Raw genomic sequence first — 15,894 nt, forward strand, 5'->3', positions numbered from 1 at the left:
TGTAGTCTTAAGGGGGAGAAAGTTGCTCACCTTTGGCATAAATGAACAGATATATTTGACATTTTCAGCAGCTTTTGGGTATCTTAGCTTCAGACTACCTCAGATACCTCCAGCATCTATGGAAAAGCAATGGCTGCCTCACCTGCAGCAGAAGACCCAGAGGGATCCACCATGGATGAGGTCACCGATTCTGCTGTGGCAGCTTCTTCGCCTGCAGAATCAGAGGAGGTTGAATGAGCTCTCAGCCCCATAAAACATTGGTGTCAGAAGGTGGAGGCAAAAGTAGCTGTCACAGGTATTGGTTTACTGAATTCCAATGCAATGCTACCCAAACACACTTACTCAGGAGAACAATAATATAAATCACCACTACTGTATTTGAACCGCTGAATTTATGTTTTTCATTCACTTGCTAACATAGACAGAAGGACTCCTATTTAACTGTACTAAAAGCCTTCAGGTTTGATGAAGATGGGTGTAATGTTGTTGAGATGGTTGTGGGGCAACATTTGTCAGACAAATATCGGCAGCCCTGGTTTCACATGACTCCAGCAAGGCTCTTGTCCAATATATTTTGCTGCCTGGAGTGGTTAACCCCAGGTTAACCAGAAGGTGGGTGGTCCGAGCCCACCCAGGGGATGTTGTGGGCAGGATTACTGCATTGTAAGGGGTTGGACTAGGTAGAGTTCCACCCAACTCTACAATTCGATGATTCAGTGAATAGAGTCTGAACTGGCATTCCTCCTGCACCTCACTTCAAAACCGGCCATGGGACAGCGTCCTCCACTGCACTTAAAGCCGGCTATCCTAGGGCAGGATGCATGGCATGCCCAGAGCTTCATCCTGCAACACCTTGCTTGCTGCCACTCATTCACTTCTCTAGCTGCAGAATGGCTCCCACTGCTGCCCCATCCTCACTCTGCCTAATTGTAGGTTTCACCCTCCCTCATGGTGGATAGAGAGCCAGCTTCTTCCGTCAGCTCAAGCAGCTGGCAAGATCCATTACAGAATTCTGGAAGCTTTTATCTCTAAAATTGCATTTCTAGCCCATCTGGAAAACATTTGCTTTTAAACAAAGCCATGAAAGAAGCTCAAAAAGTTATTGCTGGAACTTCTCCTAATACAAAACTCTTCTGTTTCCCTCAAAATTCCCTGGTTGCTTTGCTTGAGCAGCAACATCTAAATACCCAAATCCCACTGTTTTGTGGTGAAATTTTAGTGCCCAATGCTAACCTCATTCTCTTATTACTGTTGCTGAGAGAAGCATCTGCTTTGTGGAGAGGGATACAAATAGTTTAAACTTTAAACAAATTCAATGTGGCTCCAAGCCCAAGAGTCCATTTTAAAATGCATATAAGAATTAAAGGATCCATTGCCCCAAATCAGCTTCTCATGTTAAATCGTATGGAAGCTGTTTTCTGTGAACCACCCTGAGACCTGTGGGTAGAGGGCGGTATAGAAATTCAATTAATAATCATAACACTGGGCAACAATTTTTTACTTTTTGAATGTTGTCTAGATTTCTACAACTGATTTAGGGTATTTTTGCACTGCTGAATCAGGAAATGGCATCCGTTTCTCTCTATCAGGTCAGGTTTACTGTAAACTGAATGGTGGGCATTGATAAAGGTAAGTACACATAAATTGCATGTTACTTCACCATTTTTCAGACTTTAGGGCTTGAACTTCCGTTTCTTGGAACTCCTGGAATGCTCACCGGCAGGGAGGTCTCTCTTCAGAGTCCAACAGTAGTCAGCCATAATGACTGTGTCCCAGCGACCCTGATACCTGGTCTCCATTTCTTTCATGTCCTGATGGAATCTCTCCCCCTGCTCGTCACTCATTGAACCCAGGTTCTCAGGAAACCGGTCCATATGTGAAAATAGGTAGTGCATCTTGACGCTCATGTTGCAGCCCAGGTTTCTGAAAGCAGTCAGCATGTTGTTGACAAGTTCTGCGTAGTTTCTGGCCTTATTGTTGCCAAGAAAGTTCTCCACTACCAGAACAAATGCCTTCCATGCTTCCAGTTCCACTTCGTTCATTGAGTTTCCGAACTCTGGATCTCTGATGAGCTGACGGATCTGAGGACCGTCAAAGATGCCAGCTTTCAACTTCTCCATGGTCAATCCTGGAAAAGCCTGGCACAAGTAAGTGAAGCAGTCACCATCCTTGTCCAGAGCCTTAGTGAACTGCTTGATTAAGCCGAGCTTGATGTGCAGCGGTGGGAAGAGTATTCTGTCTCCGTCCACCAGAGGGTCGTTGATGACGTTCCTTTCTTTGCAAGGCACCAATTCCTCCCGCACAGGCCAGTCCTTCTTTGTGTAATGCTGAGCATGGTCCCTACTATCCCACATGCACACAAAAAAATGGGTACTTGGTGAAGCCAGACTGTTGTCCCAACAAAAAGTTCACCATCTTCAGGTCAACACAAATAAACCACTTACGCTGATCATAACCAATTTTCTCCAGCACATACTTCACCGCTTCATAGTTCTCCTTCAGTGTACTCGAGTGAGCCAGGGGTATAGAGGCAAACTGGTTGCCGTTGTGTAGCAGAACACATTTCAGTGATCGCTTGCTGCTGTCAATGAACAGTCTCCAATCTTTGGGTTTGTACTATGGCACTCCAAGCTTGAGCAGAAGCTGCGCAATATCTGCACAGTACACCAAGTCCTTCTCTTCCGAGAAAAAACGGAGGTACTCTTGATGCCTGTTGCGGAAGAAGCTGATGCGAGCACTGTCAGAGAGGAGGTTTTTTTCCTTCAATCTGGATGCCAACAGTTCGGCAGAGTCCTTTGACAAGCTGAGGTCGCGAACTAGATCATTCAACTCCTTTTGGGAAACCACTTCTTCTTCAAGAACCACTTCTTCTTCATGTCCTTCAACACTGGAGGCATCTTCGTCACTAATGTTAGGAAGTTCTCCGAAGATAGGCACTGGAATTTCATCACAATGAGCTACAGGACGACGTGCTGATTGAAGATCAGGATACTTCGTGGGGCGGCTGCCCCATTAACTTAGTTTTGATCCCCCAACTTTATGCTTTGCCGCACCAATTTATGGAAGATTTTGAGGTTTTATGACTTCAAACTGATCCCTTTTCGACATAATCACCCAGAACTATCGGACCTGAATACTTCTTGTCATTAAAATAATCATTTCCAATCAAAACAATTATTCGACATGGCATTTTACCCCCACCAACTTCTTCTAAAATGCTTCACACAAGCGTACAAAAACGTAAAAAAAGACATGTGGCCATAACTCAAAAACTTGACCTGATTGAGCAAAACCAATGTGATTTTTGGATTCAGCGCATCAGAGTCATCCTAAATCAACTGAAAAAACGCAGACAACAAATTTGTTGTTGACCAGTGTAATCATAGTTTCTAAGATATTTTTCTCTTTTAAGCTGCCTCTTCAAGTGGCTAGGGCTGAGGCTACTGTAGCTATTGTCTGGGAATGAAAAGGAGCCTGGGGTGTGATAAATGACCTTATGGATTGCGTATGCAGCAATTTGCAACACATGTAAAATCTAAAGGTGAGATTGAAATAGTTTCCTGCATAACTAACATCTACTGCATTGCGGGGGGTGGGGTGAAGGCTAGTAGCTGAATCAATCCCATCTAATGCTGTATGATGGGTCAACTTGGTTTTGTTAGCTTGGAAGCTGATATGCATGAAATGACTTTTCAATTTTGTGGGTTTGCTCAGAATTTAGTGTGCCAGGCCATTTTTTTCTGGAATATCATCTGTGGTTCAGAATTGGCATCAGAACATGATTTGGGTGGGTTTTTCTTCTTTGGTGACTTGCTGCATTAACATGATCTAGTGACTTGTGCATCTGCTAGGTTTGGCTAGCTCAGGAGTACAATAAATGTTTTCTATGGGTTCTGGGTGTGAAAGGGTCAATACAGCAGCATAGCATAGGTTGCCAGTGCCCAGGGCGGGCAAGCCGCTGATGCCGCCACAGGTCCCCCCCCAGCCAAGTGGTACCATGCTGTGCCGCCTGCCCGTGCAGGGAGAGCCTGCCCGTTGACGTGGCCCTTGGTGGAAGAATCCCTCCTCCATGAAGGGGGTTGCCCCTCCTCACAGGGGTGCCCACTTGAATAAAAACCCCACTGCACATAATCAATCATTTGAATGGCAATGCCCATCAACTTGGCGGGGCCACCCCCCTCATTGGAGAAATGTTGGGAGGGTATGGAGTTATCTGACCCCCGAGTCATCTGAAGGCAACCCTGTAAAGGGAAGGGTTTTTTTAAAAAAATGTCTAGTGCTTTATTGTTTTTATGTATGTTGGAAGCTGCCCAGAGTGGGTGGCAATCCAGTAAGATGTGTGGAGTATAAATAGTAATATTATCCTTATGGAATGGTTCGTCCCTATTTTCATCAGAGAAATGTTGGAGGGTATGCTGTATTGGAAGGACTTCAGTTCTAAAATATCGCCCTCCAAGGACTGCAAGGTATCTCACTGCTTCGGGCATCAGTTTTACGGAGAAAGGAGGCCTTGGGTCCCATGCCCCTTTACTCTGGAGCCCCATCGAGCATCCTGTCAGCCTACGTCTCAAAACACCAAAGCGCTCTATACGTCTGGATCGAATGCCGAATTTATTTGAAAATGTGTTTGTCCTGGGGGCGCGCTCTCCAGTATGCCGGCTCGGAGGGAAGGAAGCGCCCTCAGTTTTGCGGGCGGGCGGGCGGGCGGGCGAGTAAGTGGCCAACTGAGGCGAGCGAAACTGGGAGCGACGAGCCGCGTCTCGGCTGGCCCTCGGGACAAGGCGCCCGGGTGGCGGGAGCTCAGCCCTGCCGGGCCCTGCGCCGCCCTCGACAAGGGGCCCGCGCGGCGGAGCGGAGGGAGCCAACATGGCCGCCCGGCCGGCGCCTCGCGCTGCAGGCCTCGCCTCGTCCTCGGAGCCCGCGCCCTCGCGCGCAGGGGAAATGCCAAGCAGGCCGGCCGGCGCCGCCCTGAGGAGATGCGGGGAAGAGGGGCTTCGCCTCAGCTTCGTCTGAGGGAGGAGCAGCCAGAGGGCGTCGGCCATGGACGAGGGAGGCGCCACCCCTCCCCCCGCGCAGAGGAGCAGGAGGCGGGGCTTCGCCAGGAGGAGGCGGGGCCAGGCGCTATAAATGCCCGCGCCGGAGGACCGGCTCCTCCATTCCGGCGAGGGGCCAGAGCTTCTTCACTCGCGCTTCTCCGGCGTTCGCTCGCTTGCTTGCTTTGTGGGCTCTTCCGCGGCGCGCTCCGACCACGCTTCCGCCTCGTTCTCCTCAGCGACTCTCCTCCGGCGCGATGATGAACGGTTTCCGCGACAGCAGGATCGATGAGGGCACCTTCCTCTTCACCTCAGAGTCGGTGGGGGAGGGGCACCCAGGTGAGCGCCCTCGCGGCAGAAGGAGGCGCGCGCGCCCGCGGGGGGCCTGGGGAGGGGCAGGGGGCGCGCGCCGGCGGGCGGGTGACCGCTCTCTCGCTGATTGGCTGCGGTGCTGTGGCGCGCGCCCTCCGGCTGCCTGGCTGGCTCGCGTCCGGCTCTCGGAGGCCCGTTTCGGCGGATGAGGGAGGGGGAAGCGCCACGAGGGCGCCCGGGGGGGGGCTGGAGTCTCGGGCGTCGCTTTCAGGCTCCGCTCGGCCGCCCCGGACAGGAGCGGGAGGTTCCCCGCTGCCCCCCTGGATTGCGGGGGGGGGCAGGGTAACAAAGGGAAAGTGCGCGATGGCGGCATGAGAGGGAGACGGTGAAAGCGGGCTCGGAGCGCGCGCTCCCGCCCGGTTTCGGGGACGCGCCCCGCATTGCAGGCGACCACGTGGTAGCCGCATGGCGCGATCTTGGGAGGGACGGTGGATGGTAGGAAGGGAGCAGCCCCTGAGAAAAGGGATTTTGTGTGTGTCGAGATGGAAGAAAGAAGCCGGAAGCCCAAAACTGCAGCGCGAGCGCGTGTAAAAACGGGGGTGGGGGAGACAAGGACCAAGCGCCTGCCTTTTACATACAGAAGCAGGTGGGCTTTCAGGTAAGTACGCACAATCACGTATCTGTCTACGTTACACAGAGTCAAAAAGCAATTCAAAACTACACAGAGCGGAAGACTTAGTTGTCAGCTCAAAGCGGCCTGAATTCCCAACGACGCTGGAGGAGGAGGAGGAGACTTGCGCTTTCATTGTCCTTCTCCGCCATGATGTCTGGGCAGAGTTTGCAGCATGGATAGAGGGAGGGCGGGAGTTGGAGAAGGCTGCCCCCGATCCTGGTGGCTGGGCATATGTGCTTTTTTGTACTGTTCTAAAGATAGCCTTTGCCAGGAGGCTGCATAGGAACAAGGACTCTTTGATGCAGGGGAATTCAGCTTTGGCCATTTCCTTTGCTGCAGGAAAGGGTGGGAGGTGTTGCACCTCTGTTTCTGCCATGTGGTGGTTGAACCCATGTGGCTCCATTGAAGAATAGCACCTTGTCGTGTTTTCAGTTGGGGGACGACTGCTGGATAGCTGGCTTCTTTTTGCCTGAGTAGTAGGCAGAGAACAGGGCAGAAAAGCATCGCTGGTGCTTTTATTCTGTTTTCCAAGGCACAGTGAATGACATCTGTTCTTCTGACTTTGAAATCCACAATTCTAAGTGCCTGTTCTTTATACTTGCTAGACCTTTGTTCCCTCTGTAACTCATTCCCCTAGGGAGCTATTTTAGTTTCTTGTTTAGAAGTTGCCCACTATTTTTATGTGCTTAAATTTCTGTAAAATATTCTGATTTGGGCTTTCTGACTATGTTCAAGTTCTTCATACTGTGAAACTAGTCAAATGAGTATGTCATGCAACTGAACTTTATGTAGATTAGGCATTTGTATTGACAACTTAGTACTGTCTCAGACTTAGCCATATTTAGGAATCCTGTGCTGGTGGTAATTTATCCTCACTGCCATCTTGTTCTCTCTGGATTAGATATAGGATGACACTAGTCTGCATTTATAGCCTGCAGCCTTGTGTGCAGACAATGCTTTTGGCAGTAACCGGTTCTACACATTAAACAAATTGATGGCTTTTGAAGTATGCCTTGGAATTTCTGTTAAATACTATTAAATAAAGGCTTCATGTGTCTAGACCACTAGCTGAAGTGTTGGTGGTAGGGAGCCTTATCTGTGGCACATTGAGGCCTCAGAGGTACGATGGCTAAATCCTGACCATTGAATGAAATGGTAGATCACATCTGAAGAATGGCTGTTAAGGACTATGTGTCAGGCTGTGTTGATCACTGAAGCATACATAAGGTGTTGTAAAGCATTTTGGCATTCCAGACTTGAGTGCTCGATAATAAATTTCATTGCAGTGTGGGTTGACTTTGCTGGTTGAAAGCAGTTCTAATTTCAAAATGGCAAGTACAGTCATACCTTGGAAGTTAAAAAGTGCAGCTTCTGATTGGCTGACTTGGATGTTCGAGTTCCAAAGAATGTTCGCAAACTGGAACGCTCACTTCCAGGTTTGCTGCATTCAGAAGCCAAAACGTCCGAGTACCAAGGCATTTGGGATCCAAGGTACAACTGTAGATCAAATTTAGGATTAGATTATGTAAAGTTCTACAGAATTGAGTTGGTGTTTTGTAACCAGGTCCTTTCATTCTGCTTATAGAAAATCAGTCATCAATGCAGTATTGGAGCAATTGAATCTTAATGCCAAGATGCATGGTTGGGTGTGAGGCATCATTTGTTAAGGGCAGCAGAATAAAAGGCAACATGCATACCTTGAAGGTACAAACTGTGCTTGGATGCACAGCATTAAAATTTCATCTCAAACAGTGCAGTTTCCATGTGGAAACCAGTGGGTAGGAAATAGAGAGCTGCAAGGTTTAGTCAACCAAAACCAGGTTTGTGTGTCTAGAGGGAATGAGGAAAGCTTGAACTTGTTCTATCAAGCATTGGCAAGTTTTGCTTAATTATAATTTTCCCCACTTCATTCATTGGTGCCTAATTACTTCCCAGGGTTTCTGCTGAATTGTGAATGCTGGGTCTTTTTGTTGTATTGTTGGTATAAGTCATTAATGTCAAAACTAGCAGTTGCAACAGGTCAGCAGGAGCCAGTGGCTGTTCCTAAACCAAGGTCTCCTATAAAGTCCTCTATGTCTGTTACCAGAAAACAAGCAGATCAAGCTTTCCTCGGAAGGGAGTTCCATATTGACACAAACAGCTGTTCTTTAATTGGTTGATGATACCAGGAAAAAAGTGGTAAAAGGCTCAAACCTGCATGGGTGTTGGCTGAATACTTGTTGAATACATGAATACATGTTAAAACATGTGAAATAGTGGCAACCTTGAGGTCTGAAAAGTAATGGAAGCTGTTTCTGATTCTAGATAAGATCTGTGACCAAATTAGTGATGCTGTCCTTGATGCACATCTTAAACAAGATCCGGATGCCAAAGTAGCATGTGGTAAGTTCCCTTGACCATTATGGGAAGAAATGGAATCTATTGGGAGTGTGGTCAAAGAACTGCAACTCCTCTGTACTTTGAGTTGACAGTTCTGGTTCTGTATTATTTTGCAGAAACTGCTGCAAAGACAGGAATGATCCTCCTGGCTGGGGAGATCACGTCTAGAGCTGCGGTTGACTATCAGAAAATTGTTCGTGAAACAATAAAGCACATTGGCTATGATGATTCCTCAAAAGGTAAGCAGATTGGATTGCTTCTGGCCGTTTTAATTTTGAATAGAAATGCTGAGTGTTAATAAGATTGGGACTTACAAGCATTATGTATGTGTCCTAGGTTTTGACTACAAGACATGCAATGTATTGGTTGCCCTGGAGCAGCAGTCCCCTGATATTGCTCAGGGAGTTCATCTTGACAGAAAGGAAGAAGACATTGGTGCTGGGGATCAGGTCAGTGTTAATGAGAGGCTGCGGATTACTCAAAATTTGTTTGTGGTGTACATTCTTAAAACTTCACCTTAGGAAGCTGAAATTCATATCTTGGTTTGGTTACAAAAATAGGGCTTGATGTTTGGCTATGCTACGGATGAGACGGAAGAGTGCATGCCCCTGACTCTTCTCCTTGCACACCAGCTGAACGCCAAACTGGCAGAGCTTCGTCGTAACCATACCTTGCCCTGGCTACGACCAGATTCTAAAACTCAGGTAAATGTTGTCTTTAACTTGCGTTGTCTTAACATTGAAAGGTCTTGAAAATGGAGACCATAGTCAATCTTCTATTAAGGCCTTTTAAACTACAATCAAAGTGTATGAAGAACTTGGACATGAAATAATGCAAAAATTGTTTTCCTTGATTCCCTTTTAGGTTACTGTGCAGTACAGACAAGACCGTGGTGCAGTCATCCCTATTAGAGTCCATACAATTGTTATTTCTGTTCAACATGATGATAAAATTGGGCTGGATGAGATGAGGGATGCCCTGAAAGAGAAAGTGGTCAGAACTGTTGTACCTGCAAAATACCTGGATGATGATACAGTCTACCACCTGCAGCCTAGTGGCCGTTTTGTAATTGGTGGCCCCCAGGTATGATGAAGGTTGGATTCTTGTCCCTTGCCTAATCTGTACAATTGATGGTACCTTATTGGAAGATCTCAGCTACAGCCTTACAATTCAGAAGCATCATGCTTTTATGCCATCTAGAGTTGTAGTGTCTAGAAACACAGCACAGTTCTCCTTCTGGTAGCTTTGCCTTGCAATAGACTAGGGGTGGAGAGCCTCTGAACTGCCACATGTTATTGGACTAAAACTTCGTCTCCTGATCATGGGCCACCTTGGCTGGGGGCTGATGCGAGTTCACAATCTGGAGAGCTACGGGTTCCTCATTCCAGTCTTATAGACAGGTGGTGTTGTGTCCAGTCAGATGAGATGGACTCTGCAGGAAGGTTGGCAAATAAATAATGAAAAAAATTGCCAATTTCAGGGAGATGCTGGCTTGACTGGCCGGAAGATCATTGTTGATACCTATGGTGGCTGGGGAGCTCATGGAGGTGGTGCTTTCTCTGGTAAAGACTACACAAAAGTTGACCGTTCAGCATCTTACGCTGCTCGTTGGGTTGCAAAATCCCTTGTGAAGTCTGGTCTCTGTCGGAGAGTGCTCGTTCAGGTATGTTCAGTCTGTTGTTTCTGGGCAACGAGATGCATTTTCCCAAGATGTGCAACATTAGTGTTTTCTTCAAATGAGTATTTGGGGTTTAAGATGTTACTTTGATAGTATAGTTGCACAATTTATTAGAAGCTGGGAAGTGTGTACAGTTGGCACTTCCATGATTTTTAGGCAGCTGCAATGCAGCAGAGATGTAAATCAGGTGCTGGTAATGCTCAGCTGTGTAACAGCTGCTTCTGAAAAATGCGGTCCTTGTATTAATACACCCAGCACCTCCATGATTCTTGCACCTGTAATCAACGCCACAGTAAATCTCAAATGCTGCCTTGCAGTGGCCATTGCAATCCTTACCAGGTTTCTTAGACTACAGCTCCCATCGTCCTTGACCATTGGCCATGGTTGCTGGGGCTCATGGGCATCCCAGCAGCATTTGGAGGATGCCACATTTCCAACTTCTGCTCTGGCAAGAGTTACTTGGGTGCCATGCAGTATTTGCCAACTTGATGTGTGGCTGTGCTGTTAACGTGTCTTTTCAAAGCACAGTAGGAAAGGTAAGTTGGATGAAATAAGCATTCAGAATTCATTATGGAGGTACAACTTAAGGAGGTACAACTGGCCAGGGAGTGTGGGTTGAAAGGAAAGTTGAAAGGAAAATATTGGAATAATGGTGTGTGAAGAGGGAGAAGAGAAATGGGATACCCTACAAAGTAGCTGAAACCACACATTTTAATGCTTTTGGTTTATATTAACTTTGCTCTTAGGTCTCCTATGCCATTGGAGTGGCCCACCCACTGTCAGTCTCCATTTTCCATTACGGCACCTCCCAAAAGACTGAGCATGAGCTGCTAGACATTGTGAAGAAGAACTTTGACCTCCGCCCAGGGGTTATTGTCAGGTAAAACATGGTGTGCATGCACGTAATATTCAGACAGATAAAAAAGAGGTAATAAGGATGGGACTAGGCATAAACAAGGCATTACCATTTGGCAGTCTGCCCTAAATGTACATGATGTTGCACGATCTCCTACCATAGACACTTGTCAAAACACCTAGTCTCCTGGGGAGTGGTGGAGACAGTTCCCCAGCACCACTGTAGAGGAGCTATGGGGTGGTTCATTTTTCTAGAGATAAAACAAAGTAGTGCTTGCTCTTTAATATGTAGTAGTTAAAGCAGAATGGTGTGCTAGTCTGTGCCTCTTTGTCACTGTATAGTAAGGCAAATTACAGTTTATGATGTGACATGCCAGGGGAAGGCACAGAAAATGAGAAGTATCTTAGAATAGCACATTTTGGGGCAAAGGTGGCTGATAACAAAGTAGCTTGCTGCTGTCTGGCCATGATCCCCAGCCAGTTTGGAGTTGCACCATTGGCATACATACCCAAGATTGAAAAGCTATTCTCTTTTAATGCAGCAAGTGGTGTATAGATACAGTAATATTAAATCCACCCTCGCAAATTGGCGCAGCCCTTGTGGCTCTTGCACTGATTTGGAAAGTATGGATAGTGCAGGGATATGAGGATTTCTGTGAGTTATTACAGACTCCTCTTGGGCACTTCAGTCATGTGCTTTTGAGTATTAAAGCTAATTTTCCAGAGATCTTCTGGGTATTTTGGTCCAACCACTGACACCCAAGGCCAGCTATGTTGTACTGAAGTTGTGGGTGCTTAGCTCTGCAAACATGGGTGTTCTGAGTGGTGCTACTGACTAACTGCTTCTAAAAGCTCCAAGCTGGAAGTAGGCAGGTTTGGTTGTAATATGAGCTGATTATTCAGATAGGGAGTACCATTCCCAGTGGAGAAACTTGTGGTGATCTACAGTTGGATGTAGCCACTCATAATGGAGGGTAAGTATTCTGTAATGTCAGTTGAGCCCAGGGGCTTAGTTTCCTTGGGATGTATTTGCATTGGCACCCAGAATTGGGAGCAAATAGGTCCCAGCTACTTCCTGTGTAAAAAATAGCCGTTGGTCCATGTCTTGGGACTGCAGCATTGAACATCAAGTGGCCCCTTCAGTGTAGCTGGTTTTTGCTTTGCTTGATAAATGCCTTGTATTGAGTTACGGACTTGTATATTCCAGGGATCTGGATCTGAAGAGGCCTATTTATCAGAAGACTGCAGCCTATGGCCACTTTGGTAGGGACAACTTCCCATGGGAAGTGCCCAAAAAGCTTAAATACTGAATATGTTGGGCTTCTTTCCCCAGACCTGTTGGTGTACATTACAGAGAAACCTCCAGGCTTTTCTGTGGGAAAGAGCCCCATTCCCTAAACTGGTCCTGTCCTCTGCTCTTAATTTGGCACATTCTGTCCATTGCCATGAATATTAGTCCTCCGGGGACCGCAATTGCACTGTGCTTTCTCCTCTTCCTGGTGTGCTTGACGTATGTGTAGAGCCAGTTGAGCATAGGCGCTATATGTAAAACAGAAGAACAGGCTGTAGTCAAAACAGTGCTTCAGTCTAATCCTTTGTATTGCCCAAAGGCTAACGAGAATTTCCTTTCAACAATGAGCAAGATGCCTCCCTCCTAATGTGCACTGCGTGGTTTCACATAGTCTCTGTCCAGATATCTAGAGCAGGATGGTGCAGTGATTGGACGCCCCCCCCCCCCCGATCTCTTGTGAGTGAGTCATCGCCGCCTTAGCAGATGGCCCTGCATGCTCCGCAAGTTCCATTTTGGAACTCGAGTCTTGTGTGGTTTTTTAATTGAGGCAATTTTGGTCCCACAACTCATGGTATTATTCTCTTTAAATCAGTCAGCACCACACCTTAATCATTTTCTGCTCTTATCTTCTTGGGGGATGTACGTAATAAAGGTTTTTTTTTAAAAAAAAAATCCTATGCACAGTTTTAGCACTAGCCAAACCTCACCATCTTTTATTAAGCGGGCCCTTGGCCAGCCTTGTGATGTACTGCAGAGAAGTCACAGGGTTGTACCTGAGGTCTGTAGGCTGCATACTTTTGGCACCTGGAATTTTTTTCTTTAGAAGAGCCAAGAATTTCATGTTGCACAAAACTCCCAGGGTTTATTTTCAAAGCCAGGTCCAAACTGCATTCTGAAGTACTGGCGTAGCTACAGAGAAGCCAGTTCCCTTCAGAGTGTAAGTGCATTTGGAAAGGACGTGGGGGAAAACCCTACATACTTGAAATTTTTTTATACTTGCTTATTTATTGTGTTTGGGATAGGGTGTGAGTACAGAGAAGCCCTGGTCTCAAATGGCAGCTTTTTAACTTTATTTTGACACCATAAATTCCTTGACAGTACCCAGCATTCCCTGATAGGCCAAGGTGTCCTACAGAAAAGCCTTGGGTCACAACCTGCAGGGGGTCTGGCTTGTGTAAAACAGGGGAGGGCAGTGCTCAGGATAACTGGCCTTGGGAGAGGCTAACTTGGCTGGTGTTGTACAGAGAAACCAGCTTGTTTACCTGCCCATTCCAAGGCAAGTGTCCTAAGCAGGAAGTGCCTTTTGCGTTCCAATTTTTTTTCTGGGCGTTTATTACGTATGTCTGGTTCAATTCCAAGTTGATTTTAAAGTTCTTAATAAAGTGCTAGGTTCTATCTTACTGTGTTGTGTGTCTCTGGTTTGAATGTCAAGGTTGGAGGTGTACTAAATCAGGAATAAGAGGCTCTTGCTATAACTTGCATTGTATATAGAAGAGGGGAAACAAAAGTTGAGCAGGATGAAGTTACCTGCATTTTGGAAGTTTCTTGAATGCACACCATTCTTTATGAAGTCATGCCTGAGTTGGAGCTTGATGCCAATGCATTTACTTCGCTACCTGTGTTGGGATTATTTTAATGCTTGACTGAATCCACACCTGCAGAATGCACACTGTGCTGTTGTCAACTTGTGCGAAATTGGTTACGCAGGTGGCAGCTTAAAACAGCTGTGCAAGCAGCAAACATATAAAAACTATGGACAAGTACGGTAGTTATGGACATAGATCACCTGGGGCTGTAAGGGGAAGGAACTAAGCTTCATATGCTGCCAGTAGCACTGCCACAATGGTGGCAGCAAACTACAGTGGTACCTCTGGTTATGTACTTAATTCGTTCTGGAGGTCCGTTCTTAACCTGAAGCACCACTTTAGCTAATGGGGCCTCCCGCTGCTGCCGCGTCGCCTCCGTGTGATTTCAACCAATGTGAAGCAAACAGGCAACCAATGTGCTGTTTTAAAAAGGCTCATTGTTGTGGGAGCCTGTCACACATTGTCTGCTGAGCCCAGTCCCTAGCCTACTGCCTGTGTAAACTGCTTCCTCAGCTAAAGCCTTTAAGCTGCTTTCCCCACAGCTCTGGTTCTAAAGTGTGTCAGGCAGGCCCATGAGATCCTTTCTAGGCCTTGGTGGCAGCTGCCAGTCTGAACAGCAGCTTTGTGTCTGTGGTGAGATTTTAGTGTAAGTGCAGGAACATGCAGAAATTTTGTTTAAGGAAAGACCACTGAAGTATTTCCGCTTTGCCTGGCCTGTAAATTGATCTCTCCTGGTTCTAAGCTACTGGAATGTGAACTAATGAGTGATCTAAATACAGTTCTGTATCATGGGCTCGATACAGACCTGGGCTGAGTACTCTCCTTCCTTCTGGTGGATTGTAGCCTGAAGCTGCAGTTCTGAGAATAAGCTTCATTGTAAACTAATTTTGTAGTTAGCCTTTAAAATAGAATGTCCATTATTCATTCACACACTTCAGTGCATTAAAGTATTCATTGCATTAAATTTATTCTGTTGTTTTTCAGACCTCATTTGCAGCATTTTAGTGAAACAATGCTGTTGCAGTTCTAGGCTGTTGAATGCAGAAACTCAAACTTCTCGGTTTTAGGACTAGTGTCTTTTACTGACAGATTTCTCCTTGCAAGTCATTTTAATATTTTCCGTTCCAGTGACTAGGGGATTAGTTATAATTTGCCCCTTAACAGGTTTCCTTTCCTCAGCACCCCCTTTTTCCCTTTTATAGCAAAATGGCTCTTATTCTGCAATTAAGAAAAAATAATAATGAAGGGGAATCTGTAAGATCACACCTTGCCCCAAGCAACAAAATTAAGCAGCAATTTATTGCTGTTGTTGCAGCTATTCTCATCAGGGAGCAATAAAATAGGAAACTCAACATTGCTGGAGACTTTGCTGAATAGGACTTCAGTGAGCAAACATAAGAGGATCTTGGCTGTGGAGACTTGCTTGACAATATAGAGCTATTTTAAGTGCTGTCTAGAGCCTCCCTTTTTAATCCAACTTGCTATGAAAAAGCACTGCCTTGACCACGCTGGAAGAGAGCAGTTGTGATGGGTTGCATGGGATACACTTCGTGAAAACAACGGGCAACAATACGGGCATCTGCACGTTAAAAACTGAATGACTATTATCAGTAGCTGGGAAATGCATTAAAAATCTGACTGTCTTGACCTGTAGCTGTGTCAGAGTGTTAAGTCCCCTCTGCTCTGAAATCACTTGGTAGTCTTAGGAAAGACCCTCTAGCCTTAGCCTTTCATCTGCTATATAGAGGTAGTGTTACTTGCCTACCTTACAGGGTTGCTTATAAGGATTATAAGTTAATCGATATGAAACACTTTGAACACACAAAAGCAGCAGATAAGTTCTACATGTGATATTATAGGGACCACTGTTGCTTGGCAAATCTCTCCAGATAGGGAATTCCATACATCTGAAGAGGCAGTCTTGATCAGCTCAGTTGCTCTCATTCACAAAAGGTAGATCACTGGACAAGGCCTCTTCCACTGATTTTAAGCGAAGGAAACAGAGTTTTGCTTGCTTGTCTGTGTATAAAGAGCTTCTGGGAACAGCATTTTTAAAAACCAGACGAAAGATTCAGCTCAGAGAATTT

The 15,894-nt window shown here is 46.2% G+C and overlaps 1 protein-coding gene across 1 annotated transcript; it reads left to right on the forward strand.

The window, feature by feature from the left end:
* Window positions 1-5,180: 5,180 nt before the first annotated feature.
* Window positions 5,181-11,707, forward strand: LOC128420126 (S-adenosylmethionine synthase). The gene is made up of 8 exons (XM_053401608.1): window positions 5,181-5,372; window positions 8,323-8,400; window positions 8,514-8,636; window positions 8,734-8,846; window positions 8,958-9,101; window positions 9,262-9,480; window positions 9,878-10,060; window positions 10,822-11,707. The coding sequence occupies exons 1-8, from the start codon at window positions 5,291-5,293 to the stop codon at window positions 10,957-10,959; spliced, it is 1,080 nt and encodes a 359-aa protein (XP_053257583.1). The 5' UTR covers window positions 5,181-5,290; the 3' UTR covers window positions 10,960-11,707.
* Window positions 11,708-15,894: the final 4,187 nt, after the last annotated feature.

Source organism: Podarcis raffonei, chromosome 8 (genome assembly GCF_027172205.1).
Source record: "Podarcis raffonei isolate rPodRaf1 chromosome 8, rPodRaf1.pri, whole genome shotgun sequence".
Classification (NCBI taxonomy): domain Eukaryota; kingdom Metazoa; phylum Chordata; class Lepidosauria; order Squamata; family Lacertidae; genus Podarcis; species Podarcis raffonei.